This window comes from Equus caballus, chromosome 2 (genome assembly GCF_041296265.1).
Source record: "Equus caballus isolate H_3958 breed thoroughbred chromosome 2, TB-T2T, whole genome shotgun sequence".
NCBI lineage: Eukaryota > Metazoa > Chordata > Mammalia > Perissodactyla > Equidae > Equus > Equus caballus.
Genome location: NC_091685.1, coordinates 62463788 through 62479733, shown reverse-complemented (window position 1 = coordinate 62479733; position 15946 = coordinate 62463788). Strand labels below are relative to the sequence as shown.

The 15946-nt window shown below is 51.4% G+C and overlaps 1 protein-coding gene across 2 annotated transcripts in view; it reads right to left on the bottom strand.

The window, feature by feature from the left end:
* The window catches only part of SCARA3 (scavenger receptor class A member 3), a 43108-nt gene extending 28104 nt beyond the window's left edge, over positions 1-15004 (bottom strand). Inside the window, exon 1 of one of the 2 annotated variants that reach the window (XM_023636196.2) lies at positions 14562-15004. In XM_023636196.2, coding sequence (XP_023491964.1) covers positions 14562-14568 — 7 coding nt within the window. In that variant the 5' untranslated portion in view covers positions 14569-15004. The remainder of the gene's footprint in view (positions 1-14561) is intronic. The other variant, XM_023636198.2, reaches the window with a different exon arrangement.
* Positions 15005-15946: the final 942 nt, after the last annotated feature.

The following is a 15946-nucleotide window of genomic DNA, read 5'->3' as shown; positions in this document are numbered from 1 at the left end:
TCAAAAATATCAGTCATGAACGACAATAAAGGTGAAGGAGACATGACAACTAAATGCAACCCTTAACGTTAGACTGGCTCCTGTGCTGGAAGGAGAAGGAAATCTATAGAGGATATTTGGTCAGCTGACAACATTGGAATATGTACGGTTGATCAGATAAAGTATTAAAGCAAATTCACGAACTTCATATCTGTACTCTGATCATATTCCGATTCTTATGAAATCCACACTCAAGTGTTAGAAGTAAAGGACCATGATGTGTGTAACTTACCCTCAAGTGCTTCAGAAAAAATTATGTGTGTGTATGTATGTGCATATGCATATGTGTGTATCTATAAATAGTACTGCAGTGAAAATCCTTGTATGTCAAATGTTAAGCACATATGGGATTTTCTTAAGACAATTTCCTAACAGTGAATTCACTGGCTTAGATTGTAAGAACATTTTAACGATCTGGAACAAACGACCAATTGCTGTCTAGAAAGGGCATACAAATCACACTTCTCCCCACACAGCATGTGAAGATACATCCATGGACTAGTCCCTCACCCCATGAGTCTTATAAAGTAAATGTCTTTACGAGTTTAATGCAAGAATATCCATATTTTATTTTGCAAGTTTAAAAATTATTAGTGAGGGGCCGGCTCCGTGGCCAAGTGGTTAAGTTCGCGTGCTCCGCTGAGGCGGCCCAGGGTTCGGATGCTGGGCATGGACACGGCACTGCCCGTCAGTCCACGTTGAGGCGGTATCCCACATCCCACAACTAGAAGGACCTGCAACTAAGATATACAACTGTGTACAGGGGGGGTTTGGGGAGATAAAGCAGGAAAAAAAAAGATTGGCAGCAGTTGTTTGCCCACGTGCCAATCTTTAAAAAAAAAAAAATTATTAGTGAGACTGAACATCTTAAGTGCTCACAGCCATTCCTTTCCATGAACTGTCTCCATGTAGCCTTTAGCCATTTTTCTGTTGAGCTGTTGATTTTTCTGTTCATGTGAGGTTGTTTTAAGAACATAACCTTTCATCACATATCTTCCAGATGTTTCAATGGATTTATTTTTGAAAATTGTTAAAAGCGTTTGTGTGCACAGCTCCAGGGCCACCATGGTGCCCTCCAGGGGGTGGTTGGGGGTGCGGAGGGGTGGAAGGCCCTTCACAACGGACCCCCGATTGAACAGTAGAGTCCTGAGGGCTGTGCATTCAAGACTTGCTTCCAGAGGGCATTTCCTTGACTGTTACCAGATGCCAGGAAACTACAGAACCGAGACCACTGCAGTCTGATTTCTTAGATTGGACTGCCCACACGTGCGCATGGAATATAAACTGGACGCCCAGACCCACGAGAGGGCAAGCTTCCGTTGCCCAGCACAGCCCTTTCCCCTCACCTGGACTCTGGACACATCCTGTTTCCGTGTCAGCTCTCTGGCAGGGGGATTTTCCGCCCTAGCGTCTTGCCCCTCCCGGCCCTTTATTCAAGGAGACTCAAAATCTCTAACCACAGTTATGAGCGCTGACCAATCAGTAGGAAGACTGTGACCCATCAGAAAAGACTGAGGCCAAATTCCAGCCAGAATGGCTGTCCCAGTGCGACAGGGCCTGGGGGGCTTTAGCCGGGGGTCTTCGGTCCACCTGCCCCACCCTCGTGTCACTCACAGCCTTGTCTCCTCCTGCACCCAAGAGTCTAGGTTCCTGACATCCAGCTTCTGTATTTGTTGAGTGGTATGGTTTTAGCTCCTAATTTAATTTTTTTGTTTAGCTTGGTCCTTGGGGATTTCCCATTTTTTTCCAACTTTACCTATGCATTTAGTAGTTTGCTTGTACTGTAGCACCTAAACTTTATGGTGGGAGAATATTACAAGCCATAACCCTAGAAGTAGAAGCTCCAAGTTTTGTTTTTCTTGTTTTCCCTTTTTAACGTGATGAAGGGCTGAGTCAGTCTTGCCCTGAGGCAATCTTCACATGACTCTATAACCTTTACAGTCTAAAGTATCACTTTTATGGACAAAAAGACTGAGGTTCAGAGAAGCAAAGAGTGTTGCTTCACCGCACGCCAAATATGTGGTGAAGCTGAGATTTGAACTTAGACATCTTTCCCACCATACCTACTCCCTCCTCAGAGTGACGAGCAAAGCTTCTACCAATGCTCAGAAACCTTGCTTCTGCAATGACAAGGTGAGCAGGTAGACGCGAGGGGGGCTGGGCCCGTAACCCAGTGTGCGATGGAGCCTCAGAGGCTCTGGCGAGACCTAGAAGCAGCCTGAGTAGCACCTGCGACCTCATTTCCCAAGTCCTTAGTAACCACTGTGATCAACGCCAGAGCCAGCGGCAGAGCGGGCAAGGAACCTCGGTAAGGGAAGGCAGCCCTGATGGGCTCAGCAGGGGAGGGACGTGGGCGACCCCAAATTAAAGATGCCGCCATCGACACCTTAAGTGCCCTCTGCTTGTCCTTCAGGTCACAGCTTCTATGTTACTTCCTCAGCAGTCTTTCTTGGGCTCCCAGACTGGAGTAAGTCCCTTTTTATATATACTACAACATGCTCTGCATTTTTCCTCTGTGGAATGCAATATACCTTTAGTTATTTATTCAACAGCTCTCTTCCCCAGTGCTTAAGATCTGAAGGTGGGGACAGTGTCTGTCTTGTTCTGTGCTTTATCCAAAGCCCCTAGCACAGTGGTTGACACAGAGAAATGCTCAACAAACACAATTTCGGATGAATCTCTGAATGATTTTGTATTATGCTTGTCAGTAGTGGGTCTATGCCTGCAAAAATCGTTGGGGAGCTTGGTCAAGAGACCAATGTCAGCACCCCACACTTGGAGATTCTGAGTTAATCTGGAGGGAGAGTGGAGACCTGAGATCACATCCGTTATCCCATTTAATCCCTACGACTAGCCTGAGAGACACACAGGGAGAGAAATTATTGTCCCAATGTTACAGGTGAGGAAACTGAGTTTGGCGAGGAGGGGGTTGAACCAAAGGCAAAGAGCCAGAGTGTGGCAAAGCCTCCTGAATCCTGGTTGAGTTTTCCTCTCCATAGTAACAGATTCCAGGTAGCCTCTTTCTGATAGAGCTAGTGTGTTCTCGTGTGTGTGTGCGAGCCAGTGTACATTGTGTGTGTGCACCCTTTGGAGGGGCTGGGTACAGTGGCAGAAAGAAGGATGACATGGGGGGTATGACTGATCCCTTTATATGCATCCTAGGAAATCAGCCTCCTCAGCCCTGCTTTGTGACTTAGGCTGCTGCCCCATCATCAATCTGCTAACAGTTTCGAGGATAACTGCCTGGGACGGTACCAGGATTACCATCCCTTTCCCATAAACTCACGCCTCAAGCGAGGCAGGCTAGGTTTCCGTGGTGCCTCTGTGCTATGTCTGAACAAAACCTCACCCTAACTAGCGTGCTCTCTCAGCCCTGATGATCTCAGCCGGAACCACCCTGCGGCCTGTCAGATCAACCCACCTCGGGCCCCTCGGGGAGGTATTCCTTCCATTTATTGCAGCAGAAATGCCTTCCAGGCCTTCCTGCCGGTGTTTCTCATTTCTCTCCACTGCCTGACGGTGCTTCTCGGCCCTCCCTCGTGACAGGCCTCCTCCCTGTTCTGGCTCCAGGGCCAATTTCGTCACTTCACTGTTTATAGCCTTTGCAGGGAATCTGGGAAGACTTAAATCAAGTGAGGCTGACACTGACCTTCAGCAAACACCCTCTCAAAAAGCACACAGCTTCGTCATAACTTTGCCCTACCACTGAGAGCCCCCAAATTGGCAATCACTAGCAAGCAGGAATTAATAAAGACCCTGTTCCGGTTCTTTGCGGAGCAGCCCATGGGGAGGGAAATGATGGTTGCCAGCACGGATCTCAGCTCTCTCCAGATGAGGGGGTTCACAAGTGTTTGGCCACATTCCCTTTGCTGACATCTCAGCTCCATAACTCACGGCCCTCCCCAGTCCCCAAAGAGGTCCTTCTGCTCTGTCTGATTCTCTAGATTTCCTGTTCACTAGCGCTGAGCCGCGGACCACAGGGACCCCTAATTCACCTATGTCTGGAATGCCGCAGCAACTCTCCACTGGAGCCTTGTTCATTTTAATGAGAACATAATCCAAAGCATTTGTGGGGTTTTTATAAGCCAAGCCCTTTGCAAGCACAGGCTCATTATATTCACATTACACCAAGATTGTTCCGGTCAGAGGACGGAGGAAGAAACAGACACAAAGAATTGGGGAAAGCTTGGCTTGAGGACGCACGCTCTGACTGATTAGAGGATGATTGATTAGACAGGAATCTGTACCCCTTCTTGCACTGGGCCACGCAGCGTCGAGAGAGACAGGAAAAGAACATTTCTCCCCCACCCCCACCACGTCTGCCTATTCCCATGCCTTCTGGGGCCATCTGTTAGGTGCACCCCCTGTCCAAAGTGTTTTCAGAGATAGGAAGGGGAAAGGAACTCAAAAGTCACAGAGCCCACCTGTCATGTTACAAAGGCTCAGAGAGTAAGTTAGTTATGGTTCCAAAACGTCCAGGGATCTGAAGCAAGATCCGAACACACAGAGAATGCTTGTGGAGCTGCACATACCAGCTCAGACAGGCCGCAGAGCTGGGCTAAGCCTTTCAATCCAGGCCTGACATCTGCTTACAGGTCTGGCCTCCCAGCAGTTTATCTCCTTAAGGTCAGGAAATCTCCCCTCAGCCTCTTTCAGGACAGGGCTGACGGCGTGGTGGGTGTTCAGAAATAACGGGTTTACTGACCCTTTGAGAAGGCCTGCATTCTTAGTTAATTGTTAACTTCTGCTGTTTTAATTAAGAGCCCATCTCATTAAAAATAAAGATTAATGACTTAAAATATGGTTTAAATATGGTTTATTCTTCGTGTTCTCCATGGCTCGGGAGTGTTGGGGAGTGCTGATGCACCGAGGATGCAAAAGCCTAAAGCAGCAGACTTAAAATGAACACACAAGGAACTAATGTTTGAACAGAAAAGGAATGAACTGGGGGTGGGTACAGCAAAATTTAGGATCTGCTTCCCCTCTCTGTCTCAGAACCAAAGCAAGGGGTACGATATTCCCCTCCTAAAGCTAAAAGGCCTCTCTTGTTTTTTGGGGGGAGGGTTATTTTGTTCTACTGGTGTCCCAGTTAACTACCTCAGAATACCACCAGTGTTGTTATGGCCCTCTAAAATAAGGCCCTGCTCCTTCCCTGTGTCACACATAAATTATCCATAAGATTGAGGACTTGGACATGCTGAAAATTGAGGGGCACTTGCGAGTCAAACATTATGGGTTGCCAGGCAACTGGAATGGTCAGAGAAGCCACCATATTGTAGGCCATGTGTCTGAAGAGACGCTGTTTCCAGGAGGACAGAAATAGCCTCTGTTGCCTTCTCTCGCTCTCTCTCTCTTTTCTTCCTTTTTTCATTTTGCTGGTTCCAGGATAACACCTATTATAGGCTTGGGAGAGGACACTGGAGAAGCTATGGTAATGCCTGGACCTGGAAGTCTTCGGGTAACCCCCTCTCCCGGGACAAGCTTGGGGCAGCATGCTGCTCTGGGACCCCATGAGCCAGCTTCTGCTTCCCCTGTTCCAGTGGCCCCAAGGGATTGGAACTGTCAGGAAGGGGCATCCGGTCCCTGTAATAAAGAAGCCAGGCCCACAAATGACCTTCCAAAGGCACGGCCAGGGCCCATTTTTCATCTAGGGATCTCTAGGCAAATTGCAGGCAGTGTGCTTAAAAAAAAATCAAACAGCCTTCGAAGGCCAGTGTTGTAAACTCAGACTCATAAAGCAGTGGCAACCACTGGAGATTTGAAAGAGCCTCTGTTCTTCTCATACCTAAGATCATCACATCCAACTCAAACATCAGGGCAGCCACAAGAGGAACTCCTTTTTTTTTTTTTTTTTTAAAGTCTCTGCTCCCACAGAGCCACGTAGAAAGTTCGATTGAAGGTGTGTGTGTTGGCACATCACTAGTCGTGACTGCTGACTCTGTTGGGGCCGAGCTTGGTTCACTTCTCCCTCTGGAGGTGGAAAATAGCTGGGACCTGTTAACCAATTGCTAACTCAACTGTGGTCGCCGACTTCAGCTTTCTTTCGGTTGACCAAAAATGTGGAGCTAATGAACTCTTTCGCCTTTCCAGGACTGCAATCTTCCATCAGAGTCAGCAAGGGGGAGAGATTCGAGGAATAGAATAAGAGGTCTTTCTTTGGGAACTTCAAGGAACATATTTTGATGATTATCTTCTACGGAGTTCACAGAGTGGGTTTTCAAAACAGCCAATTGGGTCAGTAAAAATAAAGATTTCAGAGTCTTTTCAGAAGCCAATGCTATATTTAAAGTTGCAGAATAGCTATAGTTTAAGGTTGGAGAATGCTATAATTACGGTTGCAAAATTGTTTTCATTAGAACCCCTCTACCATTACCCCTCCCCACAGGCTTCCTGTGCGGAGGCGTCTGTATCCAGATGGGACCCAGTCTGCCCTCTCTGCTCTAATGAATCTATCTGGTCCTTCCCTTTCAGACTTTTCTGCTCAACAAGCTGTCACGATCTGCTTCCCTGTAACACTCAGCTCCTTTCTGCTCCTTCATTCCTCAAATGAAGGAAAACCTGTGTTTCTGGTAAGCACAGAGGTTGTGGGCAAACTCCCCTTTTATCCTAAGCCCCCTTTATCCTAAATGACTTTCCTCCCCTTTCTGCCCTCAGTGTTTCTAACCGGGGTGCTCTTGGCTTTTCGGTGGCACAATTCTTCCTTAGACAGGATTTACCCACACCGCACAGACATTTGGCATTCTGGCCCACTAAATGCCAGGAGCGATCCCTGGTCATCGTGATGACTCCAGATGCCCGCTCCATTTCTAAATACCCCTTCAAGGGGCGGGATAGCCTCCAGGTAAGAAGAGAACCCAGGCTGTTCACTCAATACCACAGACCCCAACCCTCCCTCACCACATGCACACTGGTTTCCTCTGCGTAGATAGCAACTCCTCCACTCCCCCGGACCCCAAAACTCCAGTGGGATAGGAGAAATGTGAATCACTAGTTTCTTGACCTCAATAGTCACCTCTGGGCCTTCAAACCTCACACTCTCTCTGCTTCTCACCACTTGAGGTCCATGCTCTCTCTCACACGGGGACTTCCCATCCCTTCTCTGAGCTTCACGTGCAAAAATGGTGGGAATATCATCTACTTCACAGAGCTGCTGTGGAAATTCAATAAGACAATATATACAAAGTACTTGGCACATAGTAAATATCTGAAAAATGGTAGTACCGGTAATTTTTATCAGGATTATTTTTCTATCCTACTTGAATTGTCACTTATCTCCCTTTCCCAATGCCCGTCACTCTCAGGAGCAATTCCCAACTTTCAAGAAATCCATTTTTCAAAACGTGTCTTACGGAACGCTGGTTTCAAAATACTCTTTCGTGAAGAAAGGTTCTTTGATCAAGTAAGTCTGGAAAATGCTGCATACTCTATCCCATTTTGGAGACTCAACATTAACATACTAAAAACTTTGAAAAGTCCTGCAAAGAAACAGGCCCATTTCAAACTGTATTATAATTCTGTTTCTCAAATTTATTTGACCATGGAACTTCCTGCCATTCTTGAAAAAAAAAAACCATGGGACTGGTTGGTATTCAGTGGTGCAGCTACCTCAGGGAACACTGTTCTGGGTAAGCACCTTACTCGGATTAGATTGTTTCCTTACCCTGTCTTCTGCCATCAGCTTTAACGGAGGCAGCATTTATGTTGAAAGCCTGCTGGTCCTCCATACCTCAGGGCTCCCTGGCCTGGAATCTATAGGTCTCATCCGCACGTTGGTCGAAGCTCAGCCTGCCCACCCTCTGGAGTGCAAAGCCTACTGCTGTTCCCTCTGTGTGATAAGCTCCTTTTTTATACCCTCTCACTGTCCTTCCTAAGCCCCACTGCACTAAGCCTTTATGCTCCCTACTTCACCCAGGCCATCAGCTACTCTGAACTCCCAGATCAGCCTAGCCCCAGGGTCAGGTGCGAACCCAGTTCGGTGGAAGCCCGGCAGAGAGAGGGGTGGATTTGGCCCAGTCGAGTCCTGCCATCTGGATCCTCACTCACTACTCCTCTTCTCAGCCCATCTCATTCTCCAAAGATGAGAAGATCAAAACCATTAGGTTTAAGCTCTCCACCTTCCCCCTAACTCCCTCAAGGTCCCTACGCCTTAAATCTTAAATCCAGTGTAGGCGAGGGCGTGTGGAAAGGGGCCCTCTTGTGCATCTGGAGCGCAGTCTGGCACTCTGCTTCCAAACTCCAAGTGAGCATGCCTTTTGACCCAGCAATCTCCTTTCTGGGAATTTTTTTCTAAGGGAATACTTATACAACTAGGAAAGATGGATGTGCAAAGATTATCACTGCGTGCTATGATAAACTTCAGGAAAAATGTTAGGTAACTCGAATGCCCATTGATAAGGGGTTGGTTAAATAAATTATTGTAAAGTTGTACTGTGGAGTATTATGCAACCATTTTAAAGATAAGGCAGATCTATATTTATTGTCCAGGGAAGATATCTACATTCTATTGTTGAATTTTAAAAATACATATACAGAATAACATGGATAGTATAATCTTACCTATGTGAAAAAAATTTGTGTGCAAATAGACACAGAAAGATTTTCGGAAGAATGGTCATTCAAATCTTGTCAATTATCTCTGAGGGACAGGAGTTCATGTGAGTGCTATTTCTTTCCTTTTCTCAATTTTTCATAAAGAGTCTGTATCATAAGAAGATTAAATGCAACCAGTAATGCAAAAAGTCTGTCTCTATGTGTCATTTCTCCCTTTCCTCGGTTCCCCATGAAGAGAGCCCGTCTTCTTTCCCCGGCAAAGCTCACCCACTCCTGCCTCCTTCGTTACTGTGCCCCCATTTCCCCTTCTCTTCTTTCTTTCTTCCTTCACATGAGCAGAGGCCAGCCCCACCTGCAAGAACTCTTCCTGCCTGGCCCTGCTTCTTACTTTGACTACCTAGTTCCCTTTTTCTGAAACGTCTCTAATGTGAGGCCTCCCTGCCACTTTGCATCCAATCTACCCATTCCCCTCGCAGCCGTGCAGCCTGGCTCCCTCCAAATCAAATAATCCTGTGCTAACCCTGTCGCTCAACAGTCAACATTGTTGACCATTTCCTCCTTCTTGGAACTTTCTCCTCTTGATTTGCATGACATTACTGTCACAGTTCCCTGCCTGTGTCCCTGACCACTCCTTTTGGCTCCTTCACAAGCTCATTTTCTCCCTCGCATTCTCTAAAAATAGAGATTTCCCAACGTCTCCAGGGAGAAGCAGCAGCCAGGTCATCTCCTGACAACCCCTTCCAGGGCCTCTCCAATGTCAGCAGGACACAAGTGGAAGTCCTTAGCACGGCACTCAAGGCCTCCTGGTCTTGTGGCTGCTTGCCTCTCTTGGCCAACTCTTAACTCCAGGCCAATCTCTCTGCCCATCACCCCAAAGCACATGCACCCAAGGACACAATGCCCACCTTCCACTGTCCCTGGAATGACCCCATCTAAATCTTGCTCACCCTTCAACACCTCCCTAAAGTCTCTCCCAACAGCCCCAATTTGAAATGCTCTCCTTCTCTCCAGGGATTCCTTCCAAATCTACTGTATATACCACTCATTTGTTCTTCTGTGTCATCTCCCTTGATTATCTGGTTTTCTTGTTAAGTGTGCATGTCTTGTCTCTGCCTGAGGGCAGGAACCATCCTTGCTTACCTTCAAACCAGCATGCCTCCTCCTGAAAAGCAGGTACTGGATACATGCTTGCTCACCAAAAAGTGGGGGGCGACATCCCAGAATAACCAATATTTTAGCTTGGGTTCAGGTGGATGTGAAGGTATCTCATCTGAGCCCTGAAGGGTGTCTGCGGGTCTCCATCTAGAGATGGTCAGGACACTGTCAGAAATATGGGTCCTGAGCTCAGAGGAATAAATCTGGCCTCATCAGCCTATCCCATGTGTCAAATCTACAAGGCTGGGTGAGGCTGTTCAAGGAATGGGCGCCCAGTAAGAACCAAGGAGTCCACAGCTGAAACCACACACTGGCCCAGAAGGAGAGCAGCAAAGGAGGAGAGACAGGGAAAGAACCAATACCATCCCAAACCGCTTCTTTGGGACCTCTCTTATGACACTTACCACTTTAAGTCTTTTTGAATGATTTGGGCACTAATCTTATAGGTCCTAGCAAAGGGTAAGCTCCTGGGAGAAAGGACAGTGCCTGAGCTCTTCTCGGCCTCTTTCTCAGACCTTAGACATACGTAGACATACAAGTCCTGGCACCTGGCAGTTGGTCAACAAACGTTTGTTAAACCGAAGCATGAATCTTCACTGAATGCCTGCATTTGGTTCTGGGATACCAGGGTGTGATTCTTGTCTTTAAGGATCTTACCCCTGTGGGGGACTCAGATACACCCACTGCACAGATGCAGTAGGCACCTCCTAAGTGCCAGACACTGTGCGGGAGTGAGACAAGAAAAAGGCAGAGAAATGGGTCCCCATGCTCGTGAAACTCACATTCTGATACCAACATGTGGGCTTTACAGTCTTATTCTGAGGGTAAGATTATATATATATGGGGACAGATAGATAGACATTGACAGATACATAGATGAATAGATATGAATATATATACCCTCACAGAAGGAAAAACAACAGAGTAGAATGTTAGCGCTGAAAAGAACCTCAAAGATCCTCCAGTCTACATGCAGATGAGAAGACAGAGGGCCAGGAAGTATCAATGACTTCACCATAGTTATAAAGCTGATCTGTGACAGGGCTGGGCCTAACCTTGGGTGTCAGTTCTCACAACACATACATACACACACACACACGCTAAATTAAGCATAACAAACACGGGCAGTGCCTCTGTGAGTGGTGCAGTCCGTCATGCCACTGCACTCACCAATTCTAACAGCACAGCTGCCTGTCCTTCACGGAAACTGCCAAGCTATTCGCCATCTATTTAGAAGCACAATTCTTTTTCCTCTCTCTCAAATTAGCTTTGGGATGTGCGTCTTCAGTTATTAAAATTACCCCAGCTGGTTGGCGAGGTGACCAATGTGCGTGCGTGCGTGTGTGTGTGTGTGTGTGTGTGTGTGTCTGAGTGTTGGGAGCTGATCTCCAAGACCTGAGCCCCTGGGGCCCCCTGTGGCCCCCCGCATTGGGCTGTTAGTGGCTCTTTGCACCTTTGCCATGTCGGCTCCTTTACTTCTGGTCTCAGGCTCCTTCCAGCGCCCCAAGGTCTGGGGAGGAAGGTCAGGCTTTCAAAGTGGACCCAGTGCCCACTCATGAGTGGATATAATCTCCCTCCACCAGCTGTGGGAAGCAGATTTTTCTGGGATCACATTGCTGTATTCTGCAGCCCCTCCTTTCCCCGACCACTCTTTGCCCACGGGGTATGGGCACTGCTGTCCGATTTTGTGGGGAGGGGTTGTTCCTCCCACATTGGGGAATAGCAGGGTGCGGCCCTGCCCTGTCGGTGGCAGCTGAGGATAAGCCTCCAGGGGCAAAGAGCAGCCCATGCGGCAGGCCTGTTTCCAAACATCTCTCTACAGAGCCTCTTCCGCTCCCCAAGTGGTACTCAGACCCAGAGCTCCTGGGCTGAGTCACAGAGCCTCAGAGTAGGATGGGCCTCAGGGACCACCCAGGAGGAGAATGAGGCCCAGAGAGGGAAACACTTTGACAGGAGCCTCATGCAGGGCCAGGACCAGAGCCCACGTCTTTGACTCTCAAATCAGTCATCTTTGCAGGGAACCAGGCTGCCTCTAGAGACGGCCTCATAAAATGGGAGGGCTCCCCCGACAGGACTCTCTCACCAGGGCTGTGCAAACAATCCCACAGGGGGCTGTTAATGGCTCAGGCAAGCCAGTGGGAAGCTCCCAGGGGGTCATGTCACCAAGGGGCTGGTGGCAGCTCTGTGCCCCCCAGGTGTGAGAGGGGCTGCACCTGCATCAACAGATTGCATCAATAGATTTGGCTGCCTGGGAGGCCTGGCTGGCCAGCCAGTGGTGGGCGGGCAGGAGGGGCCTTGGGGTGGAAACAGCTTGGCTGGCAGAGCAGGCCCTGGCGCCTGGCCACTGGTGGCAGTGCTCCTCAGCAAACGTGTTTTCTTGTTTAAGTGCCGTCCGTCCCCACCAACGCCCCTCTCTCCCACCAAACATAACATCACCTGATGTTTTGCTTTGAGAGGGGATGGTGAATCTTTGCCAACAGATGTAATTCTCAGATTGGTGGGCCCTTTGGAGGGGCCTTTGAAGCCAGCATCCCCCCAGGGAAGGGGCCGCCCTGCTCTGCTGGGCACTTTACTTTTTCCATGTGAATGAAAAAAATCCCGATTCTTCACACTCCACAGATCCCAAAGGCCAAATATTTGCTGTCTGCCCTGCCTTTTCCATCCCAGGTAGAGGCGGCGGCTCTTCCTGGCTCCTGGGGAGGACTGGGAAGACCCTGCAGGGGGGTGCGCTGGGAATCAACCCTCGCCTTCTCCCGTGTCTCTGCAGCCTGGCCCCTGGGATGTTCTTGGAGATCATGGGAGGGCTTCGTGGAGACTTGGAAAAGCACGTGAGTGCTGCCCTGAAGGCCCCAGTGGGCAGGAATTTGGGCCCACATCGTGGTGAGGCTGTTGGTTGAGAGCAGGGAAAAGGAGGTGAGAGGGACGGGTCTCAGGATTCTTTCTGGGAGCCCACAGCCTCCCAGCCAGCAGGCCAGGAGGACCCTGGGACCTGATGACGCATTTCAGCCCATCCTCCTCAGGAACCTCCTCCAAATACTCCTTCACACCAGCTCTTTTCTCCTCCACTCAGGAGTGGAATGGCCTCACTGAGTTTCAGAGAGGAAGATCGTGTGTTCCCGTCTCCCTCCTCCTCGGGAGCTGGATGTTTCCTCCGTTTCAGAGGTTCAGCCCTGCCTGTCTTTCCCTCAGTGTACTTTCTCTAACAGTGTTTGTCTGGAATGTCAGTGGAGACAAACCACTCTGAGAATGTGCAGCATCTTACCATCATCATTAAGGTCCCGAGCAGCAGGGGCCCCAAGCCTGTGGTGGGATGTGGTCTAAGACCTTTCCGGAGGCTTCTCGGTGATGACCTGCCCTAGGCCGGCTGACTGGGAAGGGTACTGCTCCATGGATGTGGTAGCTGAGAGCAGAAGCTTCGTGGGTGAGGATCCTCTCTGCTGCCAAGGGAACTCCCTGGGCTTGATTATAACTTGCTTGCTTCATCCCAGACAGCCCGAGAGATGATAAGGCCATCAGAAAGCACAGACAGAGGGGCCGGAGGCCAGAGGGAAGGAAGGGACAGAGTGGCCGGGGTATACCAGCAGGCGCCCTGGCCTGGAAGTCAGCAGCCCTGGGCTCTAGTTCCCCTGACTAGCTGTGACTCTTAGGCAAGTCCTTTCCTCTGTCCGTAGGACCAGCAGCATAATTTGTGGGGCCCAGTGCGAAATGAAGTGCAGGGGTCCCTTGTTAAAAAATTATTAAGAATTTCACATCAGCGACAGCAGAGCATTAAACCTAGTGTGAGGCCTTCCAGGCGCCGGCCCTGTGAGAATACACAGGTCGCATACCCATGAAGCTGGTCCTACCTCTTGGGGCCTCAGTTTCCTCAACTACACAATGTGGAGGCTGTGTTCAATCAGAGGGGTGTCCGTGGAGCCCCTTCCTCATAGGAACCCTCAGCCCAGTACATGTCAAAGAGACAAACAGAGCTGCTTCCCCGCTGCCTGAGAGCAGAGTTTAGAGCCCTGCCGGCAACGTCGAAGGTCCTTTCCAGCTTCCGCATTCAACAGTCGAAGACCAACCGGGGAGGTTCTCCCTCTCCGGAGCACAAGCATCCGCCCCGGGGCTGTGGAAGGATTGCTGAAGAGGCAGGGGATGGCACTGAAAACCTCAAAGGCTGGTTGTCCCACGGGATGACTCCAAGGCCTGCTTCTCCCACCGCCTGAATCCATCGTGAAGACCGGGCGTGCTCAGGAAAGCCAGGCCCGGGGATGAGCACCTGGACCAAGTCTTCTTCCCACCCCGAGAACCGCTGCAAGGGCCGCTGTGGGGATGACCCACTGCCCTGGGCAGAGCTCAGGCCTGGACCACTGGTCTCCCCAGCCGATGGTGTAGGAGGTCAGAGGGCGGGTCAGCCAGGGTTCAGAGGTTGGGAAGGGCAGGCCTGGGCTGAGGCCTCCACACGGGGGTCTCCTGGAGGAGAATCCTGGGCCGGCGCCGGGCAGAAAGCTAGGTGGGACTGCGGGAGCCCCGGAGACGGCTCCCTGGCTAAAGGGATCAGAAACTTCTCTAGGATTTAAAATTTAAAATTCATTGCTCTGGATAGAGCGATGAGCAGTGAGGACAGGACCGTGAAGGAGAGTGCGCGCGAACTTTCTCCATCCTCCTCCTCTCCCCTTCCCTTGACTTCATGCTCCCTCCTGTCCTCCGGATCCGTCCCGCTGAAGGACCCGAAAGGCAGGAAGAAGACCCCGAACTCCTTCCCGGAGGGCCCCTCCCTCCTCAGCCCCCACCGCGTCCCGGGCACATCTCGCCTCGAGCTCCCGCGCGGGGCTTACCTTTCATGGTCCCCGCGGCCGGGCCCCGGGAGGCCCCCGAAGGCGGCTGGAGCCGCGGCGCGCCGGTCGCAGCCGGAGGTCCTCGGCGGGAGAGGGGCTGCGGCCGGGGGCATGCCGGGCGCCGCGGGGCCGGCGCGCCGAGGGGTCCGCGGCCGCAGCCTGGGCCGCCCGCCGGGCACCTAGCGCCGCGCCCCGCCGCCCATCCCGCCGCGCGCGTCCGCTGGAGGCCGGCGAGGTCTGCGGCCCAGCGCGCCGCCGCCTCCCTCCCCGCTCCCTCCCCGCTCCGCGCCTCCCTCCTCGTCACTTCTTGGGCCCCGGCCCAGATCAACTTCCTCGGTATTTTCAAAACTGCCGCGCCAGGCCTCTTTGTGCCGCCGGTCCCCAGGCCGCCGGGCGCGCCCGCCCCCCGTGCCCCCGGGCCGGCCTCGAACCCGCGGACGCGGCTGCCGGGGAGCGCGCGGGGGGCGCGTGGGGCCCCGTGGTTGGCGCGGCGGGGGCCGTCTCGTGGAGGGGCCCCGGATCTCGGCCCTGGACGCTCTTCTCGCCCACCTGATGGGAGGAGGGCCTGGGAGAAGGGAGGACCCCGGGGTCCAGACCCACGCCCCAGGGTGACTGCGGCTGACCCCGTTTCGGCGCCGAAGGTCCCGCGTCCCCAGAAGCCCCTCAATCCCGGGCAGCCCGGGAGCGTTGGCCCCCCGGCTCTGTCCCGCTAGGCGCGTGGCTGCGTGGCCACTTCTCGTCTCCAAACCTCCGTTTTGTACGTGAGAGAACTGGGCCCGAGCTCTCCCAAATTCAGTGATTTTGTTCTTGGAGGGGCCTCTGGTGAAAACAATGACATCTGAGGGAACCTGACATCAAGCAAGGAGTTGTGACTCTCGTGACGTCTCTTCTCTGGGATCCTCACGTGTCAGACGCTGAGGTAGCAGACAGGTACTGAGCGCCTGCCTGTACCAGGTTCTGCCTGAACTCCGGGACCGAGAGGAACGCCTCGCAGGTCCCTGTCTCCATGGGGTGGCATCTGGTGAGGAGAGCCAACAGGTAAACGGGATGGCCATGAGGTGTGTGAAGGCTGTGGCAGGAGAGCACGGAAAGACGGGACCACAGCGTGGGGACACTGGCCCGCTCTTTTGATTGCTACAGTCTGCCCCTTTCCCACATGCCCACACCTCCATGCCCACCCCCATTTGGCCCTTGGAGTAAAGTAGGTGAGGCCAAAGGGGCAGAGAAACTTTCTCCTAAGCCAGGAGCGGGAAGGGGCGGAGGACAGCCACCTCGTTCACAAGTCCCAGTGGATCGCAAGGGGCCATGTCCAGCTGTCTCTCTTCTCCACTGGGCAATGGCAGGTTTGAGTTCACAAAGCACATCCTCTCCACTATCTCAGTGAA